We start from the raw sequence: 22871 nt of genomic DNA, 5'->3' as shown, positions 1-22871 counted from the left end.
CGCGGTGGTATAAAAAGGACGGGCGAACCCGTGGATTTTTCACGGGCTAACGACTAGTGTTAATAATTTCGGTACAATTAAAAACAAGTTATGATTGGTTAACATCTAAATTTCAATGGAAGACAATACTTTAAGGGCAGAATTTTTCGCAGGCAGAAATTTTTGCGATTTTAGCCCCTTTTCGCAAAAATTTCTGGCCGGTAAGAAGTTTAACCTGAAATTTGCGAAAGTTATTTTCGCAAAAAAATCAACTTTTTCTAAAAATCGCGAAAGTTTTTTCCAAATTTTAAAAGCCGAAAACTCTTAAATAACGAAGGCTCCGAGGACGAGGGTAGAAATAATAGAATCACAACAAAAAAATAATCACCCCGAAAATTGGCTCTAAAACTCTAACTTTTAAAAATGGCTTCAAAGCTCGATTTAATGTGGGGAAATCAGGTAAAAATCGAAAAACGGAAGGGTTTGAATATTATCGTATCAGAAATTTCAAATTTCAAGATAAAAAACGAAGAGAAGGAGTGACACAATGATTTGGTGATTTTTTTTCTTATATGAAGAATTACTCGATAACAATACAATTTTCTTGCTGGACTCTCTTCTTTTTTTGCCGCTCAAAAACCTTTCATAAATGTCTCTACTCCCATTTCCAGAATCTTGATCTTAAGTTGACTTTTTCTTTCTCTTGTTTTTGTCCAACGGTGTGGCGGAGGGAGGAAGTGTCATCACAAAATTGAAAATAAGTTCCCCATCAGTTCTTATTCCACAGGTTCAGTATATATATTGTGAACTAATTCTAAGTAGCGCATTTATCATGACTTCACACTTAATTTCAAGTCCACTTTGAACTAAAGGTCCGCTGCGGTAATTCATTGTCATTCGCGAAAGTTTTTGTTCCCAAAAATGAAGATTTTGGAAAATTCGCGAAAGTTTTTCTGTAAAATTTCTTCCAGAAGTAGGCTTTGCAAAAATTAACTTCGCTAAATTTCGCCTTAGGTTTATATGATCATATATCATATAAAATATAGGACGTGTTCTATCTTTAAAAATTTGGTCATAGAAATTTTTGTCATATACGTATGTTACACGATCAAATTTATATGATCATATAGTATGTCATATAAAGTTTGATCATGTAAAAGCGGCTTAATAAAAGCGCTTTAACTCGTGCTCTCAGACTCTGCACTTTTTTCACATCTTCTAACAACAAATTAGAACAGAAAAATAACACGTGCGTGTTTATACTATTCTGGTGTGCATGCGCATAACCCGCTATATGAAAGTTGGTAAAAGCGTGAACCCGGGGTATATTTACGCAACAAACAGGCGTAGAAGATTGAAAACAAAATTGGTGGCTACTTCGTAAGATCGGCCAATTTGTGGAAGAGAACAGTTTAATTAACAGTAGACGGGTGACAGTCAGAAGAGTGTCATTGAGCACAGACACAAAAAGAATAAAGCTTCAATAATGTACAAAGCTTTACTGTTTGTAGTGGTATTATTTTGTTTAATTAATTATGGTAAGTTGTATTATCTGCTATGATACATAGTTTTCCAGTACCCCAGATAGCCAGCTATGAGGTAAACAGAAATGGGATTCCATAATTTCGTATTGCCTAAGTAAGAACTTTAAACACACATTATTGATGTATGTTTCCTCATGAAACAATACTAAAGTAATTGCCAGGAAACTTAAGCTATTAGTTGCTTTATAATTCATCAATTTATCCTCACCATCTTTCTTAAATTATATACCATAATTCTTCTTTTATGCCTTGTTCCTTTATTTAGCCCTAATCTTTTTTTAGCCCTACTTCTAATAAGCTCCCATGTCCAGAGACTCAAAAAGACTGCTTTCATTCCAGATTCCCTAATTTGTCATGGAATAAATCTAGGAACGAGTATGTGATACAAATATGCGATAAATATAATCACAAATAATTTTCATAAAAACGATTACTAAACTGGGGTGATTAAACCTCTAACATGTCTGATAATTTTCCAATCTTCTTGCAATTTATCTACCCCAACATTTTTTAAACGAGAGATCAATGAATGCTCCATATAAAATCTCTTTCAGTAACCAACTGGGAGCTGGTAAGTGAAACTAAGGATAATAATGGTGTGCACAATGTTTTTCTGTGAATATTTATTAATCTCCATGAGAAATCATTTCCTAAAAAAGGTAAGTATAAAGAAAAGCACTTTAGAGAACCCATGGATTACTAAAGGACTCATTAAATCATCCAAAAGGAAGCAGCGACTGTATGATGCATTTTTGAAAAAAAGAACTTACTCAAATGAAAACAAATACAATAACTATAAAAAATACATTTAAGAAACTTAAAAAGCACGCAAAAAAAGTATTGTGCAGATCAAATAGCGAAATCAATAGGAAATACTAAAAAAGCCTGGAGTTTAATTAAAAAAAATGGCACAACTAAAGACAATATTGAAAAATTTCCAAAGCATCTTATCATTAAAAACGAAATTACACATCAAAAAGATATTTAACAATTTTTTTCTTCTGAAAAAACTCACAGCTCTTTCTTAAGTAATTGCGATACTTTAATAAGTGAATCTGAACTTAGCAGAAAGGAAATGCGAAGTGCTTTCTCATCATTAAAGTCAAACAAAATGACGACATTAGTGTAAATATTGTAAAAAGAGTTTATGACATTATAAAACCATCTCGATTTTATGTCTTTGGTCTTTCCTTTAAGTATGGACAGTTTCCAGATCAATTAAAAAATGCTAGAGTGATACCAGTATTTAAACCAGACAAAAATTTCGATGTCACTAATTATAGACCTATCTCAGTATTGCTATGCTTTTTAAAAATTCTTGAAAAAATAATGTGTAATCGTCTGTATTATCATCTACGGCAAAACAATATTTTCGAAACAATTTGTTTTTTAAAAGCATCCTTTAACAGGTCACGCAGTCATGGAATTGATAAGTGAATTGTCGGAATCCTTTAATCAAAGTTTGTTTACCCTAGGCGTATTCATTGATCTCTCAAATGCTTTTTTTCTTTTATCTAAACTAAAATCCTATGCTATTTGGGGCAACAATTTAAAATGGTTTACAAATTACTTGACTAGCCGAAAACAATGCATTGCATACAGTACAGTACAGTCTGAATGTAATCTACCGTGGACGCGAAACTCACATGAATAGTTACACAGAACAATAACATTGCGATAGCTTTTGTTTTTTTAAGAAAATAATTGCCTCGCTAATAACCAATGACCCCACACGATTGATTGTTTAATCACAATAGGTTGCAAGATCAATTTTAGCAATCTATTTTGCGCGAACTCTTTTGAAAATTTTAATTGCAGTAATTAAGCTTTTTTTAGATCGCATTTTAAAATTTAAAAAAACAAAAAGCGGCATAGAAATGTTTTTTAGATCCCTTTTTAAAAGTTTAAAAACAAAAAGCGGCATTAAATAGTGGTGAACAATGCTTCTCCTATGTTTCTTAGATTAAACGCGCTGGAATCTTTTTAAGTAATTAAAACAATAATATATTCTCGCACAATGTATTACAAAACTTCGATTTTTATTATTTAATTACTTCACGCTAATACGTAAGGGAATAGCTTATCAATACATTTACACAATGCATCTCGCTATTAGAAGAAATATAATTGCTCCAATATTTCTTTGCAAACGCATTGTTTTTTAACACGCAAATATAAACTCGCAAAATGCTCAAGGGATTTAATTATAACAAAAGACAAACGACTGCCGTCCTCCACGCATAGGTGTGATATTAGCGTGTACACGGTAGATTACATTCAGACTGTACTGTACAACGATAAAACGACACCCTCTCAGCTACACTACTGGAATCAGGACACCTAACATCGTGAGCGCTTATCATGCGTGACACGAATGATCCTATCGTGACCATCGCGATAGAAAAAATGTTAACAAAGAGCTTCGCGATAGTCGCGATGTATAAAAAAATAACGATGCTATCGCGATCATCACTATTTTTGTGATTGTCGCAATGGATTGTGAATAACATTAAAAATATTTTTGCATCTTGTATTTTTATTAGAAATTGGATTGTAGAAATAAGGTGACTCCAACTTAATTACTTGTTCTACGGGCAAAGTAGATAGTAGTTTACAGTTTGTCGGTTGGAACAACAAAAGAATTAAAAAAAACCAACAACGGAGGATGGTGTTACGACAAGCATATTTTCCTATCTATGTTTTGCTTGTATTAGCGAATGTTAAATTAGCGAATGTCCAATTTAATGAAAGTTTATGGAAAAATAAGAATATATGGTAATAATAATAATAAATCAACAACGGAGGAGGGTGTTACGACAACCATTTTCTAGGTATTTGTGCATAACGCACGCAGTTTATATTTTTTAGTTGCGAAGGAATATTATATAAATTGTCTCATTAAAAAAATGTAACTGGTACTCAAGGTGAAAAGATAAAAATGCTTGCATGTTAAAAAGCTTGTTTTCAAAAGTTTTTTTTGTGTTTTTTTGAAAGCTGTACAGCAAGAATTATTCTTGTACTGTTTCCAAAGTTATACAGAATATACCTGCGTTGTTTTGAAAGATATACAGCAGATTATACTTAGGCCTAGATTAGACGCCTCATGCCGTGCGAAACTTAATTAAATTAAAATCGGCAAAAGAGTGACATTGGTATTTAGTTTGACATGGAGTGAGTTAAACTAAATGCCATGCATTTAAAATATCTATGGTTTATTGTTCCTCTCAATTTCACAATAAAAGTAAAATATTGTAAAAGGGTCAGTGTGACCATGAACAAAATAAAATCTACGTGTTTCCTTTCATGCTGTATTTTGAAGGAAAGAGTAATGGCGAGAGAAGAAATCATTTGTTTAGTTTTAGAATATTTAAGAAATAAAGCATCCTGGTATGCAAGAAGAAGAAGAATTATGCTGATTTTGGTATCAGCGATTCATCGCAGACAGAGATTGTTGTGACCTGGTTTCAAAGCTGCATAATGTTTAAACAGACCAAGAAGGATCCAATGTTGTAGACGTTTTCAAAGAAATGCTGGATGGTGGGAGATGGTTTCAAACGAGTATTCTGATAAAAGATTTAAAGAAACTTTCAGGGTCAGTAGGGAAACTTTTCAGTATATCTTGGCTAACATTGAGGCTCATATTTCCAAGCAAACAACATCAGAACAACCAATTAGTCCAGACACGCGCCTTGCAATATGCTTATATAAACTAGCTAGAGATTATAATTACACATTGTCCGAAATGTCAGGAATAGGCGAGTTGACTGTTATAAAGATCGTGGAAGAAGTTTGCCAAGCATTAGTAGAAAATATATGGGTTGACGCTGTTAGAAACATTTTCCAAAAACAAAGGAAGACTTTGATTCAAAAATGAACAAAATGGAATCCGAATGGCAGTTTTCTTATAGTTTTTCAGCCATCGATGGCTCTCATTTACCAATTAAGTGCCCACCTGGAGGAGGAGAGTCAATGAAACAATACCATAATTTTAAAAAATTTTACTACGTTATTCTTCTAGCCCTAGTTGATGCTAAATACAGATTTATTTGGGCAAGTCTTGGTGCACCTGGTAACACTCATGACTCCACGTTATTTCAATAAGCAAACTTGTGGTCAAAGATTATTTCTGGTGACGTTTTAATGTGTAACATCGAAGATATCTGTTTTCCTCTATTAATTTTAGGAGATGGCACTTTCCCTATGAGGACATGGATAACAAAAACATATGGTGATGCTGTTTTGTCAGAGCGCGAAAGATATTTTAATTACCGCCTTAGCCGTGCTAGAATGGTTAGTGAAGGTGCATTTGGTAAACTAAAGATTCGCTCGCAAATTTTACGTAAAAGTGCGAAAGTCATAAGGAAACAGTTAAAAAAATGGGTTTAGCTTGTGTTGTTTTGCACAATATCTGTATTGAAAAAGGGGACGTTATTCCACGTAACATTGATTTATCAGTTGATCCACTTTTTTAATGTCTAAAATAATATTTTACAATAACTAAAAACCTTTATAAATTTTCATAAACTGGTCCTTCTTTATCCATATTTATACGATGGTTGCTCATACCATATCTAGCATGACTATGGTGCTGTTGTGAATGAGGGGGTGGGGAATTCATGAAATTCCATGGTGTATATGCCTGGTGTACTGGTTGTTGAACAATTGGCTGCTGGACAGGCATTGTCACCATGCGTTCCAAAAGTGCCATGAATCTGTCATCACGTTGTTGCTGTCTGTCGCTTTCTTCTTTTAAAAAATCTAATATTTTTTCTTTAGGATCATTTGAAAGTGCATTGTTAATATCACATAAACGTTGAGTGATGTTTTCCTCCCTCCGCGTTTTTGCTTTTTTTGTTGTTTCGTGAATTGGTACAAATAACTTTCTTTTTTTATAATTACTAGGACAGTTGTCAGTATCATTACTGGAAGGCGGTGTGGTTTCGCTAACACTTGGCACACCAGCTTGTGCACAATCTGGCTCCACTGATTGTTCATGTTGACAACTGTTAACCCTTAACGTCCCTTTTTATAAACACCCCTCTCGTTTTTAATGCCCCTCTTTATTGAACGCCCACTTAATTAAAAATGGTACCCCTGGGGTGTTTATTAGAAAATTAGAAAATTGTACATTCCGGAATTAATGAAGCTAACCTGTCACAAATTTTGCTTATTTCTTTAAGCTAATTATAAAAAAACAGAAAACATTTGATAAACTTTTTGTCCTTGTGTTTCAACTCAAAACAAGATTTTTAATTTTTTTTTTTGGATTTCTCTATCCAATGCCATTGCTATTTTCTTGTCTTTGGTTAAAATATTAATCTTGGTCGGGACTACCAAACCCACTTTCCGCTTCCTTTTTCCCAATACTGTAACTGTCACACGATTTTCAAAAATGGGAATCTGAAGCACTTAACATGGAATTCAAATGTCAATGTGTAGTGACATCTTTGCCAAATGACTGGACGAACGGGGATTTGGTTTTATCAATATTTGAGAAAAGTTATCGGAATGCTTAGTTTTCACAAAATACTGTTAGCCTGGGATACCTTTAAAGCTCACATGACAAAGTGGTGAAAAAAATTGTTGAAAGAAATGAAAACAGATGTGCCCTGGATTTACTACGTACATCCAACCTCCTCACGTTGTTTGGATTAAGCCATTCAAGGGGCATATTGTGGAGTTTTATGATTAGAGGTTAGCAAATGGTGTACATCAGTACACGGAAGCCGGTAACATGAAACCTGCACTGCAGCACTTAGTAGTTGCCCGAATTAATCCACTGTTTTAAGAAAGATCAGCCTTGCGCATCTGGTTCTTAAAGTTCCAGCTATTAAGAAATGCTGATGAACTGAACGAAAAAACCCATTCGCACTAGCTGACTCTTATGTAGAAGAGGAAAATAATGAAGAAAATTTAATAGATGTAGATGAAGATGAAGACGACACAACTATGTCAATACTGAAGATTTGTAAAAATCTTGAGAAATAGAACTAAGATGTTAAAAACAATTTTTTAATAAACGCCCCTTTCTAATTAATGCCCCCTAAGCATCTTTAAAAATTTTTAACAACCAGGGCGGTGAATAGAAAAAATATGGTAACCAAAATTGTATATAACAAATACTAACGCAACAAAGATGGATTTACTGATCATAAATAACATTGGGTAAGGATTGAAAACCTTACCCAATTAAATCTATTTTGGAATGATGCATTGATGATGTTATCAAAAAACTCAATATTTCCATAACTTTTTGATAAAAGCACATATTCCTATACATTTTCTTAATCAACAATTCGAGATCTTTACAGCTATGGCAACAGATATTTTATATTTTTGCAGGTTTTGCTGGCATCTATACATTTTCTTAATCAACAATTCGAGATCTTTACAGCTATGGCAACAGATATTTTATATTTTCTTAATCAACAATTCGAGATCTTTACAGCTATGGCAACAGATATTTTATATTTTTGCAGGTTTTGCTGGCATCAGCAAAAAATGTTTAAACTGTTATTACAGTTTTTGTCCAAAACATAATGGCCCATTTTTTTTTTATTATTATTATAAACAGGCCACCTGACTTCATTGAAATTTAAATGATGAATCATTTTCATTTCTTTCTGCTTAGGTGGATTTTTTAAGTGAATTTTTTCTATTAGAAATGCAATGGAAAATATGCTAAGGTGCCAGGTGTTAAAGTTGTTAAATAAGGAATGAATATGTTGATATGTTTACTAACATGTCAGTGTTTTTATAGGGTATAGCAAATCAACGTGTTGGCTAAAATGTTAATGAAAATCAATCAACATGTGGTCTTGATCTGCCGCTGCCTTTTTAAGAGAAATATTTTTTTCCAATTTCTATGTGTTTGGATAGTAAAAATGTTACATTTTAGATTTTGCTATATCATTAGACAGGTCATTATTTTCTTTATAAGTATAATGAAATTTTATTATTTCAACTTTTTGCTAAAAAAGGACTTTAAGGATGACTCTAAAAAACTTTGGTGTCAGATCACTCTGACTCTTAGCCTTATTTCAAATATAACTGTCATATACTTTCAATCAATAGAATCATTCAGCAAACTCCTTCACAATAAAACACGAAAAAAAATTCTTTTTCTCTTTCTTTTTTAGATTTTTGTCAACTTAATTTATAATACTATGTGCAAAACGGGCTTATAGAAGAAAAGAAAAAAAAAATCTGTGATCTGAATCATGCGATTAAAACAACATTACTTGATGCATTTATTTATTCGACTCAATTCTGTAGGTTAAAAATGTGAAAACGAAAATGGAAAAAACTACATGATTATTTTGGGTGCACAAATTTTTGTTGATGATAAATGAGGTTTGCGTGCACCATTGTCGCTGCGTACAATCCCCACCATGCACAGTCATCACTGTCCACAAATTTTTCAAGAAATGATTTTGATAGCCTAATTATGTCACAAAATGTATTGTTTTTGTTAAATTATTCATAGCACATATAGGGTTAATGAAACCAATTATGGTTCTGTTAACCAAACTTGTTCCAAGGAAAGACTACAAAAACTAATAGAAATTAAGTCCCTGTCAAGGACATTTGCAGAGCTGTTACCTGTACCATGACAGATTAATTGTACTACTGTTCATATTTAATTGCAAATTTATTGTAGGTTTTGGAGGAACAGTTGAACCTGAAGCATCAAATGTAACAGTGATACGTGGTAAAATGCTAGAAATAAGTTGGACAGTAAGTCCCACAGCTGGTGAACGTGTCATTGGTTTGCAAGTATATGTGTTGCCCAACATCACTTCTGAAATATTAACTGGTAGCAGTCCACTTGCGTCAGTTTATGCAGACACTTTATTTGGTGTTGGTAGATTGTCTGCTACATTTAGTGGCTCGACATACAAATTGATGTTAAAGAATGTAAGTTACACTGATAGTGTAACATTTCAACTTCAAGCAATTTTTCTCATTGGCACTAAACCTGATGTCAAAACATCCGAAATTCAGGTTACTGTTAATGGTGAGTTATTTTGGTTTTCTTCTTTTCTTTTGTTTGTTTGTTTTAATTTCTGTAGACTAAATTTTCGTTTGTGTCATACTTTTAAATGAATATATACTTTGAACTGACATTCCCATCCAGACTAAAGCAAACTAAAGACAAATGTAATAAAAACTTAATGTTCTCTTTTGTTTCTTTCTTTTTAATTGATTGCTTTTGTAATTAAGTAAGTTGAAAACTTTATTTCCTGCTTTAATTATGGTAGGTAAGTCATAACTTTTTTCTTGAAGTGGCACATTGAACCCCTAGCAACAAGCATTGCATGCAACTTAAGGTTTTGTTGTTATCAGAATTTTATTTGTGCTGCAAAAAAATTTGCACAAGTCTAAAATATATATAAAAGAAGAAATCAAAAAAAGTTACACGACCTAGGAAACTTACATAAAAAAGCTGCATGGGTGAATGACATAATATTAAGGGCTTTTAAGCTTTTGTGTATTACTGATGTTATTTTGTAATGATCTTTTTTGTATTGCAAAGGAAGCAAGTTGTGCAAAATTCTGAAATTTAAAATTATCACCGTTTTATGCTTAGTTGTCATTTAAAAAGTCTTGAGTACATATTTTTGCTGCTTGTGTGCCCTGCTCCCTGTTGTGTTTCACATCTGTCTTTCCAACTTTACAATGAAATTGGTTTTATGCCGAAGCCACAAAGAAAATTAAGAAATCACACTGAAGGAGTATTTTATCCTCAAATTATGAAGTGTATAATTCACTTCCAATTTTATATAATAGAGAATTTCATTAAGTACCTTTAGCAGATCGCCATAACCATCATAAAAGCCTGATACAGGGTTCAGACAGACCCTGGAAAACCTGGAAAAAAGGTCCTTTTTTAGAAAATTTCAGGGAAACTCAGAAAAACCCAGGGATTTTTTCTTTTACCCAATTCAGGGAAAACTCAGGGAATTGTTTTCTCAGCTTTACCACCTTTTTATGCTTTAAATCTGTTTAAATCTAAGTGACCTTTAAATTTTAAATGGGTTATAATTTTACCTATTGATGATCCCCAGCTCTAATATATTTTTGTCATGGCAAGTTATGTACTGTTTTCTTGGTAATGCGGCATCTGATGATCTTATTGAACATTTCAACAAATCAACAGAAACACTCGACCCATCTAAAATAATACAAGTGTCTGCGGATGGTCCAAATGTTAATATAAAATTCATTAACATTGGTACTTGTACTCTCCATACAATCAACAACGCTCTAAAAACTGGTGCTAAAACTTCAGACTGGAAAATTAAAAACACTTTAAAAGGTACATGGCAACTATTCCATGACTTTTCCGCTCAGCAAGATGACTACGAGACTACAACTGGAAGCACTATCTTCCTCATGGCCTTTTGTACCACAAGGTGGACAGAAAGTAAGCCTGTAGCTGATCGAGCAATAACAATATGGTCCGACATTTGGAGGAACAGTTGAAAGTTTTGAGGAAAAAAGAAAGAAAATTTAATTTTGGTAAATGAGTTTTGAAAATGAGTCTTATACCCCCTGCATTAACCCGCATATTCTATTAAACTCTTAAATGTTGTATAATATTTCTTTTTATTAGCTATCCCTGTCCACGTGGAAGACATTTTTAAGATGCGGTAACTTTTACTGCACTTGTTCATATTTTGTTTTAGTTTTCTGATTCTCATTGTTGGCAACTGACTGATTTTATCTTCCCATATTTGAAGAGTTTTTACAAACCATATTTTGTTTATTACACTTGCAACTCATGTTTATATTGTTAGATTTTGTTTGTTACAATTTGTTGAGTAACAAGATTTATATTTGACATTCAACGTTTTCTACTTATATTTGCTCAGGGAAAAAAGGTACCAAAACCAGGTCAGTTTCAGGGGAAAATGCCTTTAAAACGACCAAAATCTCAGGGAAACTCAGGGAATTTATTTTGTCAGCCCCTGCAGTTGCAGATTTTTAAAAATGTAAATATTAGACGTTTGGGTACAAGTGAGTCAAATACAATACTACAATACAGGTTTATCAAAGTGTCAAAAAAAATGTGAAACACCCATTTAGAAACAAAAATTCTCCTATTTTTTTAAACATTAATTAAGCCCCAATATCTTGTTCAAAATATGTCAGAAGTATATCTTTATATCAAAACGTTAGTGTAACTGTGGCTTTTTTTAACTAAAAGTATTGCATCAATACAAACTGCGTTATTTACTATTTTTCTTCCTTATGAACACAACTCATTCTAAAACAAGTATTTATGTACATGGATTCTAGCTTAACAAAATACTGTTTGTAAAAATCTAAGCCAAATTAAAATTTTATATTGACACAAGTATATGATTCAAATGCTTGCTGTTTACAATGTTTTGCGTATCAAAGGGCTAGCAACAGACTACTTGCTGTATTTAAGACAGTTCATAAATATGTCACACATATTACACATCATTCATGATGAACAAAATATGTTTAAAGTAAATTTGGGCAAAACTGTTAATGTTGGGAAAAAGCTCTGATTTTCCCTCTAAAACATACAGTTTTGTGGTTGTTGTCTTTAATTTTACCAGTCCTTTTTGTCTATCTCTATTTATGCTAGCAAAAACTACGTCATAATTTCCAGTCCTCGTTTAAACTCTGTTCTTCTTCTTTAATGTGCATTATCTACATGTTCATGAAACACTGGTTCATTTTCAGGTCAATGTTGCAAAACCAAATTTTGTTACCGTTTTATCCATAATTTAATTGGAATAACTAAGTGCACCAAATTTGCTTTATGTTTAAGTAGATAGATAAAACTAAAACATGTTTAAAGAGTTGTGTTTTTTATTGTTGGTTAAAGGCAATTTATTAACAATTTAGGAAACAAAATGATAAGAAATTTATAAAATGGACACAGTTAAATTTTTCAAGTTGAAATTTTCAGGGATCAAATTTTGTTTGTATACTGGTAAGTTAAAGGTTTTTTGGGGTTAAAGAATAGTAAAATGGTAAAAATAAGCACTCTGAACTTTAAATGTGTCTTTTTTATCTCCAATTTTCTCATACGTAAAAAGATGGTTTAACTTCTTATTTGAATTGTCAATAACAATAAACTGTTAACAGAAACACCAAATAGAATATGTACTAAATATTATCTAAAAGAAAATGATAAAATAATAACAAGAATAATCATGAACACATTTTCATGCTGTTAACGCTGTTAGGAAATCAAAATTGTGTCTTTTGAAGATTGCGAAACAGTTCTAGAAATAATTTGTATGACAAAGAGAAAAGAAAAATGATAAAAAATGAACAAATTGGTGAAAATGTATAACATTTGTTCATTTTTATCCCATCTTATCCATTTTTAAGAAAAATCCATTTTAAAAAAACGAAAGAGTTAATGAATAATAATAGTCGATCAAAAAGATTTAGAAAAAGTAAAGTATTTGTTTAATGGCAGTAAGAAAGTGATAAAATATTAACAAATGAAAGAAAAAACTACTTTATAAATAAAAATTTAAAAGTTATAAACTTCAGGTTTTATTTATACGCTGAAACGCCACATATAAAAAAATATCATGCAACGATTCGATAACTCACAAATTGAGTATGTTAATATTCTATCATTACATTTTCTACAACTACGTGTTGGACATCAATTTAGTGCAAAGTTTCTTAATATCAAAATGGTTTTTTTGACAAAATAACCTTTAGATTGAAATATAACAGTAAATTGCATGGAAATCACAATATATTAAAAAATTATTCATATCTTTCCAGGAAGTCCTGTTAATATCTCTCCTGTAACAATAGCCACATTCTATGATGGCTGAAGAAACATTAAGTGTTCCCAAAATTCTTATTTCCTTACACACACAAATTATAAAACAATAACAAAGTTAGTTTTTTATCATTTCCTTGAGTGGATCGAAGAAATCAAAAAAATTCGATGTTAACTTTTTATCACTATCAAAACACACATGCTGAGTATATTTCATTTCAAAATATCAACTTGTGAAGATTTTGTCTCCAAAAAACACTTTCATGATTTTTGGATTTGCAAATTAATTACCAGTTACATGTCCTACTAGAAAGCGTAGGCACAAAAATTATGCTGAGTTCTTATTATTATAAGACATTGCATTTCCCTTATAAGTTTCAGGCTCAATAACTTTAAACCAGATTATTCATAGTACCTTTGTTGATGGCCATGTCATAAATATAAAACTATTTGTATGTCTTTTATATAATCCTGTTTATTGACACAATCTATCTTTTGTTTTGTGACATGCAATGTTCTTGTTTCTGAATTTAAAAAATAACGTATAATCTTCAATTTTTATACTTTTCGTCCACATTGTATTCAATTAGCATTTACATTGCTACAGTTTTCTTTTGACAATTTCTATGTTAATTTCGTTTTATGCCGACTTTATTCAAAAGTAAAAAAACCCAGAAAAATTATAAATACAACCAACAAGAAAACAATGTGCAAGTTAAAGTTGGTGATGAACAATGCATAATAAATTTATTTTGCTATGCTGAAGTGCACTTAAAAACATGGATTGTGAATACTCATAATGAGAAAGTAAATGTAAACACTTTACGCTTTTATTTCATTTACAACTTGCATTCATTCTGCCACAGAAACTTTCTTTTAAATGTGTTAGGAATTTGTTAAAAAAGTGTGTTGCATCTAAGATAGTTGCAAATTGCAGTATATACTTGTTAAGATAAGTTGGTATTTGGTTCCTTATTGTTGCTTAATTTGTGATTTATGAGGTACTTAAGACATTTTCGATGTTTCAATGCAAGTATCCACAATCCAGTATGACTATCAACTCAGTTTTGTGTTAAATTTGCTGATAAAATGTCATAGGCAAACCAAGTTGGTGTGGTATGGCATTGGAATCAAATTACTCAGTAATTGAAACCAAAACTTTAACAGTTAGGCAAGGCATTTGTGGCTATCCGAAACCTGATGGTAAATGGAGAGTAGGAGAAGACAACTTTGAAAAGTCATACAATGTAAGCGTAATTAACACTGCAACAAGACATTATGAATATACTTTCAAAACTCGAAGTATCAGCCGTACAGATTGTGGAAAAAATATAACTTTTTCTGCAAATAACACATTAGGAAGTGTGACAAGAAATGCTGCAATTGATGTTACATGTAAGCAAAAATTTGTGCATAATTTGGATTTGGATTTCATTTTCTTTTGTTAATATTCTTATTTATTTTTTCGAAATTTGAATTATATTTGTTTTTTTTCTAGTTAAACCTTTAAATGTTTTATTTGAAGAATCATACAGACACAATGCAAGTTGCATTTATGTCGCCTGGTGTGGGGAAGATACTGGAAACTGTATTATGAATTACCATTTGCAATTTCTTGATAAAGGGATTATTTACAACACTTTCACCACTCCCAACACAAATTTTACTTTATGCAATGCAACAGTTACTTCCATCGTTACCAATGTTAGTATATGGGCATCATACAAAGGAAGTATTGGACAAAAAAATACTAGTGAGATTAGCACTAAACCTCCAACAACAACAACAACAACAACAACAACAAAAGTCCCGATAACTTCAAAAAGTAAGACAACAGGCAGTATGAATAGTAAGGCAACAACTAAGGGAACGGCTATTACAAGTATGAAACTTTTTGCTGCCGGTTTCGTTGAAATTATTGTTATACTTTCTATATAATTGTTGTTTTGCAGAAAGTGGTGATGGCAGCAACATTGGTTTAATTATTGCCATTGTGGGTGGAATTCTAATTGTAATCATCATCATTATCATTGTCGTGTGTGTATTGAAACATAAAAGTAAGTGTTAGAGTTACCGACATAATTTTTCCATGATATCTAAAAATACACTTGTTATTATTAATAAAAATGTGTTTTTATTAGTAAATCATCCTTGTGATATTTAATGTAGTGTTTTCTTCTATTTTATAGAAAAGAATGGCACAGGAAATCATAGGTACGTTCTGTTTCAATGGTTATTATGTAGTACTATTTTTAGGTACTACATGTTTACATACTTTGACATCGCATTTTATTTTTAGTGGATATGCCATGCGTGTGACAGGGGAAGAGGTAAAGATAATTTAATTATCGCTCTAACCTTTTTTTCTTAAAAAATACTAATTTAAATTTTTCATTATAGAATAATTATGTTACCGATCCAACTAATTTAAACAGACGTCAGCCAGCTAATCCAGATGATCCTGAGCAAGCAATCTACTCCGAACTTGGTCCAGGCGGAGGTAGAACTGGTCCCCGACCTGCACCGGAACAATCAGATTACGCTGAAATGAAAGTAGATGCTATGGGCTATCCTATTGATGGTGCCAAAGCTAGTGAGCCCCCTACATATGCGCCAGTTATTAAGCCTAGAGAGGGAGCCAAACGACGTACACCATCGCCACCACGTAGCAATGTCGATGGAGCTCGGGCTGCTGCTAGCACAGAACCACCTGCTTATGCCCCAATTATGAAAAACAAAAGTTCGTCTAGAGGGCGTTCACCACCACCAGATGAGGATGATCATGAAGGTGTGATTGTTTAAGCAGGTAGGTGGATAATTTATCCGAGAACGTCCTTTAATTTTTATTCCGTTTTGAAAGTTTTAAAAAGCATTTGGTTTATGTTATAGAGGCTGTCACGTGGATAAGTGCAATATCGATCGCTGGATGCAAACTATTTTTGTAGTATAAATATTATATATTGATATAAATATCAATTTAAATACGTTTATGTGTCTTGGAATCCCGTGCATTTATTAGTTTTTATCTTGTTGCAGTTTATTGTAAAACGGGCGATTTTCAAATTGATAGATTGATGCTTACCAAAAACCAATCCATAACTTTCTATCTTGTGCAAATTTATGGGGTCATATTTTTTTGTGAATAGAAAAGTTACATTTAAAAGATAGAAACCGTATTTGAAGTTGTTGTATTTGTTCTATATAGTTTTTGGCACGTTTGAATTCGAAATCTGAAATTTACTTTTCTGTCAATAATGCTGAACCAGCCAGCTCTGTTTTTAAAGTTTTAATAGCGAGATTTTATGTTAAAAGTCCAAGAATGAAAGCTATTGCAACAATGCAGGATTCTGGCGAATTAATAAAATCACATTCCGTAAAAAAATTCTACAGAGTGAGAATATTCCATAATAAATTAAGTTTTCTTTTTACTATACATGCAAAGAGCAAAAATTGTGTCATTTTATGTACAGCTGTGTTGCTAATTTTGATAAAAGATCTCGTTGTTTATAGATAAGATAATTTTTTTAATTTTGTTATTGATTTTTATATTTACTTGAGTCAATTTTCAATTTTAGTTCTGCTAAGAGCAATATCGTTTAAATGTTTCATGTAACATTAACAGAAATAACATTTATTGATCTCATTTTCATATTGTTTTGATTAACGAACTTATGTATATAGCTTTATTAGAGATTCTGTATCTTTGTAGAGGGTGGGTGTATGGTATTTTCAACTTCTTTTTTTTCTTGATTCAACTTGTGGTAGCCTAAAGTTAGTTTTATGTGATACTTTTGTGTAGATCTGTTGTAAGATGTATTTAGTACTATTTCCATTCCATTTTCTTTTTACGGCACCATAAATAGAATTTTTAGTAGCATTTCTGTGAGGGAATGGGTAATATGGTATTTTCGTAATTTTTGTAGATCTTAAACTGATTAGAAGTTTATTTTATGGATAATTTTATGTAAGGTGATTTTATAATAAAACGATGTAGTTGTAAAAGATAGTATGTGTTTTTTAAAAGTCACGTTGGTGGTTGTTGCGACAGGTTTGCTAAACATAGCTGCAGCGTGCATATATTTTTTCCAGAAGGAAAAATACTCCTTTTTCAGACTCCAAACGACTTTAACTTGGATGCGATATTATGAACGCGTTGTATTTAGCTGCAAAATGCGATACATTTTCTGAAGGATTCTGAACGTGTGTAAGTATTTTTCAATCCGCTTTTGTATGCAGGCTATTATGAGTAAATAATTTAAAGCAATCTAATGTGGCTAAGTGAACACAATCGTCATATTAAAAGATTATCTGCGATAAATTTTCCATCAATTGTGTATGCCAGCGCAATGCATCCTTTACAAGGATTGATGCAACCATCAGTCCCAGTATGCAGCTACAAGGTATGTGTTTGCCATTTTTGAAAACATTATGTTCCTTGACAATCTAAAATAATGTTTGTTTCTTGTTTCTTTGTTTTAGATGTTACCAAAAATTCTGTCTATTTCTTTTGTACTTAACTTTTTTACACAAATGACTTTGTAAAAGTTGTGCATGATGTCAAGCTAGTCTTTGCAAATTAATCGAAACACTTGTAACAACGTTGTTTGAAGATAATGTAGTTGCAACATTAAATAAGTTGTGCTTCTCTTTGAAATTAAAAGACCAGAAAAGAAAAATATATTTAAGCTTTCTTGTCAACATGCACAACTTAAATTTTGTTGTAATTATAATATTTTCAAGCAATAAATTTCCACCATGTGAAGATTTCGTTTTATTTTCGTTCACCAATGCACTAATGAATTCTTTAATTGACGTTTGCAGTATTTACGTTTTTGTTTATTTATTATGCCAAACTTCAGATTTGTACTTTAATATCTTATTTGTTATATCCAACCAACTATGCTATTTTAGGGTGAAACGTTTTAATTCGTTAATGATTTTAATTTTAGCACCAACCACCCCTGGGCCAACCGAAGAACCACCAACTCCAACTGATAAAGGCAAAGGAAAGGGAGGCATCATAGCTGGTGCTGTAATTGGTGGCATCATTTTCGTTGCACTGATTGTGGTTGGCATAGTTCTGTTCTTACGATGGAAAAGTAGGTAACTCAGCAGTATTAAAAAAAACTTGGAAAACTTTAACCTTGGTAAGATTTAATCATTTTAAACTCATTTTTTTAAATAAAAATTATTTCAGCTTCAGTGTGTGATTGGAATCAGCGTAATAAACCTACCTTTACACGAAAATAAAGAAGCAAGTGAAAAACGCAAATTTTAAAAATTCGCGTTAATTAAAGCTCCGGTAATTTATTCTTCGCGTAAATTTTTTCTTCGTTAATTAATGTGTGGGCTAAAAAATCCCCCGTTAACCTTAATACTTAAAAATAATTTTTAAACGCCTTCGAAATAACTCGTGGATATATAGTTTAATTAATAGAAATAGAAAGAGAACACACATATTGAATTTTTAATCTCGAACATGAGATACTCAGAGCAGGATGGAAAGCAGCAGGTATCACTGACAACTTGTCAACTACCTGTAAAATCAATAATAACCCTTTTCAGTAATCTTCTTTGAGCATTTTGACAGAAAGATAAAATACGTGTGATGATATTTCATTCTATCTTTTTTATTTTCTCAGTTTGAACCTGTCTACCTTTGTTAGAATTTGGGTTAATCAAATACCATTTGAGATTCGTTGATTCGCGTAAATTGCCACACACTTTAAAATCTAATTCTGAAATTCGCGTTAATTTTTGATGGCATTAATTGATCACCCGTTAATTACTTGCTTCTTTATTTTCGTGCAATAAGGTAATTGATTTGGAAATTATTTTTCAATGAAATGTCAATCTAAGCCTCATCAAAGAGGAAACCGTATTTTACTTGTTATTAGCCAATGAAATACATGCTTCTTTCTGTCTTCACCATCTGATTCCAAGTGCACTTTAGTTGAAGTTTTTAAATTCTTAAATATGTCTTTGTGTCTGTAAACTATGGCAGTCATAAAAATAGTAGTTCACTTTGAATAGCTACATCATTTTTAACCTATATTCGATTGAATTGAGTTAAGCTCAAAATGCGGCAAAACCATAAAACTTACAACTTTAATATTCAATATTCAATAATTATTTAAACACAACAAGATTTTGTTCGTTTTGATTGGTAGCACTAATTCTTAAACTATTAGCTGTGCAATATTGGTCTATAAGCTAGTATTAAAATTCTAAAATTGACATTTTTAAACATTAACTTTTAATGGTACAGGGCTGGACTGTATTTTAAGTTTTGTTTTGGCTGTCTCGTATTAACGCAACTAATAAAATTAAATGGTTTACACAATAACGATACAAATTCTAAAACATGCAAAAATAAAAATACAACCCTTATTTATCTGTGAATTAAAATTCCATTATTAAATAACCAGAATCCAAATGTGCAATTTAAACTTGAAGCTTACGTTTAACGAAAGAATATGATTTTTCTCCTTTTTCTAATTTTATTTGCGTTTTATATTGTTCCTACTTTGTTGCAGAAAATCATCCGTCCAAAACTGATACAAGGTTAGTTTTTTGTTTTACTTTCAGCTTTGTGTTAATTAATTGTTCCTTAAAACGCAGCCGCAGCTCCCAACATTTGAATGTCGGCGCTTACCCTCTTAATTGCCATTACATAAAAGATGACAGCCTTTTCTCACATTGTATTCGTCATTAAAAGAAATTTCCTTATGGGGACATTTAGCGGTTGAATTATTGAATTTCCACAGCTGCCAAAATACTGGCGTTGTGCTAGAAAAATAATTTTATTGTGTCTATCCTGATACTAACCGCTGGGAGATGCGTTTAAGAGGACCTAATGAAAATTGGCATTTTAATGCAAGCTGAACGATGGGCATATAAAACGTGTGTATAGCAATGACCTCAGAATTTTCCTTTTTGACGATATTTAGCGAACATCAAAGTCCAATTGTGAGAAAAAAAATTCGCGAGTTATTGCGAAATATTTAAAAACAGTTGCGTATTTGACAGAGTTTCTTCTCTTAAGGCACATTTGTTTGAACAACAAGATTTGATTTAACATCAACAAAAAATTACTGGCTCCCCAACTTTGGTAATAGCCTCTCAGTTTCACCATCTTTGTTTGTTGCATAACATGATTATGTTTTTGTGAAAGTTTTTAATCTTTATATCCTGATTTTGCTGCATGGATATTTAATCGAAAATTAAAGAGACAAACCTGAAGCTAATGTATAAAAAATCACCTACAACTTCTGATTTTTTTTGATTTTTTTTTGCTGAAATTAAGATGCAGCTTGAAGTGCGAACTTTTCTTTAAAGTAAAGGAAAAAATTCCACACTTGATTTTTTTACCATTTCACCTGTTCATGTTCCTAACTTTTACATTGCAGTGAACAAATGAAAAGCTTGAAAACGACCAAATCAACAGAAGAAGGGGTAAGCATAGTTCTCTTTAACACATTTGCATAGCATGTAAATATATTAAGAGTAACAGTATGTTTAAAGACAACCATAACTACTGAACTGAACTGTATTGATTTGTGTGGTATTTTTTAGGTGCACTATGCCTCAACAGACGTCACAGTACCTCCAGAGAAACGTGATCAACAAGTTTACGCTCAAGTTGACCGAAGTGGTGGTGGTGGAAGAGATGGACCTAAACCGGAAGTCGTAAAAAGTGATTACGCGCAAATGCAAGTCGATGCTGATGGTTATCCTGCTTCTGGTCCAACGAGCAGCACGCCACCGGACGAATACGAAGATGGGATTTCAAGTGGTGTTGTGGTGTGAGAGGTGGCCGGTGGCCTCTGGCTGGTGCTAAGGGCGAGTTCTGTGTGAAAATCATTAAAGAAGGAATCGAGAAATTGATTATATTTTGTCGCTTATGTGAATGAATAGGTAGATTAAACCAATCCTTCTCGAATCTTCAAATTTCACTGTTTTTTTCTACATCTTTCCTGATTTTAGCATGCCTATAAATTGTTTCTAAATTATGGCGTACTCAAGTGTTAATAAGGTGTTCCGTGCAAGCAGTCCTGCTGTCTTTGTGTTAACTTTTGCTGCAGTCAGTTATTAAACCTGCTTTGTAAAGTTTTACTTACAGGGACGGTTGATTTTCAAGGTTTAAGTATTTTAAGACATTTTTTTATTTGATTTTTTAATTCGAAATCTGCATTTGTATTATATTAGACATTGAGATTCTTATTTGCACTTAGCTATAGAATTGTTATGTAAGGGATAGGTAATATGAAACTGCACGACTATTTCAATTTACTTTTATCCTTTTGTCTTGATATAATTCTTAGTTTTTATCTTCAGTATATTCTAACTTTAAAGTAGAGGCGTTTAGAGTAGAGTAGAGGCTCAGTAGAGGCGTCAATTGATAATTTGCTTGAATTTTTTTGATTCTACATTCTAAAAAGTAAAACTAATCTGCTGCTTTAATTACTGAGAAAGTAAAACTAGTTAGCTGTAATTCTAGGAAAGCGTTTTGACAAATTGCTATTACTTTTGGTAAAGTAAAGCCAATTTGATCATGTAGTCTACTGACTAAAATGTTTAAGATTTTTAATTATAGATTAAAAAAATTTGTTATTGTTTTTTTTATTAAGGGATTTTTTATGAGTTTCATTATTTTTAAAGTTTGAGGCTCATGAAACTAGAATTCCATTTTACAGTTGTCACTCATTAAAATAATCTGACTCTTGAGGCAAAAACAAAGTTCTTACAAAAGGTAACCTGATCGTGGTGAAACACAGGAGTTTTAAATAACCCTCAAAAATACGTTTTACGTGTTAAGTTTTTACTTTCAATTCCATATATACGTTTTTTTTATGTAAGAAACAAAACTTTTTTATGTCATGCCGGAAGTTCCTTAACTTTAATGTTTCATACCTTTAAATCCTTTTAAACAAGTGACCTGTCTATTTTTTAATCCCAGCCTTGCTTTAAGGGAACTTGTGTTTCTTATAAAAAAGGACGGTGTATATGGTGAAATTTATTTTAAAGAAACTGCTATCATCTCATCCCTCTTTCTATACACTTATATTTACTTTTGTTCATCCGAGAAACATTTCCTGGGTTCTAGTTTACATTGCTGTCAAATGTATTAAGATTAAGTATTAAGTATATGTCGAAATTCGTGTTGTGTTACTTTTTATCGGGTTAATTATGTTTTTGTGTTACTACGGTAATATTGTTATATTTGTTGTGGGTTAATGAAAATAAAGTTTCCAAGTTGATCCTTTGTTTTGTTTACTTCTTTTAAAATAAAACACGTGCAAATATTTAGGCCAGACAAATACGTTCTTATTTTCTTATTGTGTTGTGTTAAAATCCGATAGGCGCGCATCGTCATGACAACCGGCAATGACAGTATCCCTTTTTTCAATACATGTATTACTCAATGTTAAATGTCAAGTCAAAAAGGGAGGATTTAAGAATGACATTAGGTAAATTTTGTGACAAAATGCCATTAACCTATTTTTAGTTTTCTGATTGTTAAAACATGGCCTGCCTTCATGCGTTTTATGGTAATCACG

The 22871-nt window shown here is 31.9% G+C and overlaps 2 protein-coding genes across 3 annotated transcripts; both read left to right on the top strand.

The window, feature by feature from the left end:
• Positions 1-1330: 1330 nt before the first annotated feature.
• On the top strand, positions 1331-17313 carry LOC130635932 (uncharacterized). Of its 2 annotated transcripts, none has more exons than XM_057445460.1 (9): positions 1331-1517; positions 9184-9540; positions 14410-14706; positions 14810-15193; positions 15264-15368; positions 15501-15525; positions 15611-15641; positions 15712-16117; positions 16201-17313. In XM_057445460.1, exons 1-8 carry the CDS (start codon positions 1466-1468, stop codon positions 16111-16113), a joined length of 1653 nt encoding a protein of 550 aa, XP_057301443.1. In that variant the 5' UTR covers positions 1331-1465; the 3' UTR covers positions 16114-16117; positions 16201-17313. The 2 variants fall into 2 exon arrangements, with proteins under 2 accessions (XP_057301443.1, XP_057301444.1); XM_057445461.1 differs by having other exon boundaries at positions 1332-1517; positions 14810-15136.
• A 151-nt stretch (positions 17314-17464) lies between these two features.
• Positions 17465-22571, top strand: LOC130635933 (uncharacterized). The gene is made up of 5 exons (XM_057445463.1): positions 17465-17711; positions 18261-18410; positions 19848-19875; positions 20721-20766; positions 20887-22571. Exons 1-5 carry the CDS (start codon positions 17699-17701, stop codon positions 21118-21120), a joined length of 471 nt encoding a protein of 156 aa, XP_057301446.1. The 5' UTR covers positions 17465-17698; the 3' UTR covers positions 21121-22571.
• The last annotated feature ends 300 nt before the right edge of the window (positions 22572-22871 follow it).

Source organism: Hydractinia symbiolongicarpus, chromosome 3 (genome assembly GCF_029227915.1).
Source record: "Hydractinia symbiolongicarpus strain clone_291-10 chromosome 3, HSymV2.1, whole genome shotgun sequence".
Classification (NCBI taxonomy): domain Eukaryota; kingdom Metazoa; phylum Cnidaria; class Hydrozoa; order Anthoathecata; family Hydractiniidae; genus Hydractinia; species Hydractinia symbiolongicarpus.
Note: the sequence above shows the minus strand (reverse complement) of the source record. Positions and strands in the feature narration are given on the sequence as shown.

What these genes read in the sequence shown, in the direction of transcription:
- LOC130635932 (XM_057445460.1), top strand. Translation starts at nt 1,466, where the DNA reads ATGTACAAAGCTTTACTGTTTGTAGTGGTATTATTTTGTTTAATTAAT. An exon ending in TGCTGCAATTGATGTTACAT is followed by an intron (nt 14,707 to 14,809) that starts GTAAGCAAAAAT and finishes TTTTTTTTCTAG; the next exon opens with TTAAACCTTTAAATGTTTTA. An exon ending in TAAGGGAACGGCTATTACAA is followed by an intron (nt 15,194 to 15,263) that starts GTATGAAACTTT and finishes GTTGTTTTGCAG; the next exon opens with AAAGTGGTGATGGCAGCAAC.
- LOC130635933 (XM_057445463.1), top strand. An exon ending in TCTGTTCTTACGATGGAAAA is followed by an intron (nt 18,411 to 19,847) that starts GTAGGTAACTCA and finishes ACTTTGTTGCAG; the next exon opens with AAAATCATCCGTCCAAAACT. An exon ending in CCGTCCAAAACTGATACAAG is followed by an intron (nt 19,876 to 20,720) that starts GTTAGTTTTTTG and finishes TTTACATTGCAG; the next exon opens with TGAACAAATGAAAAGCTTGA.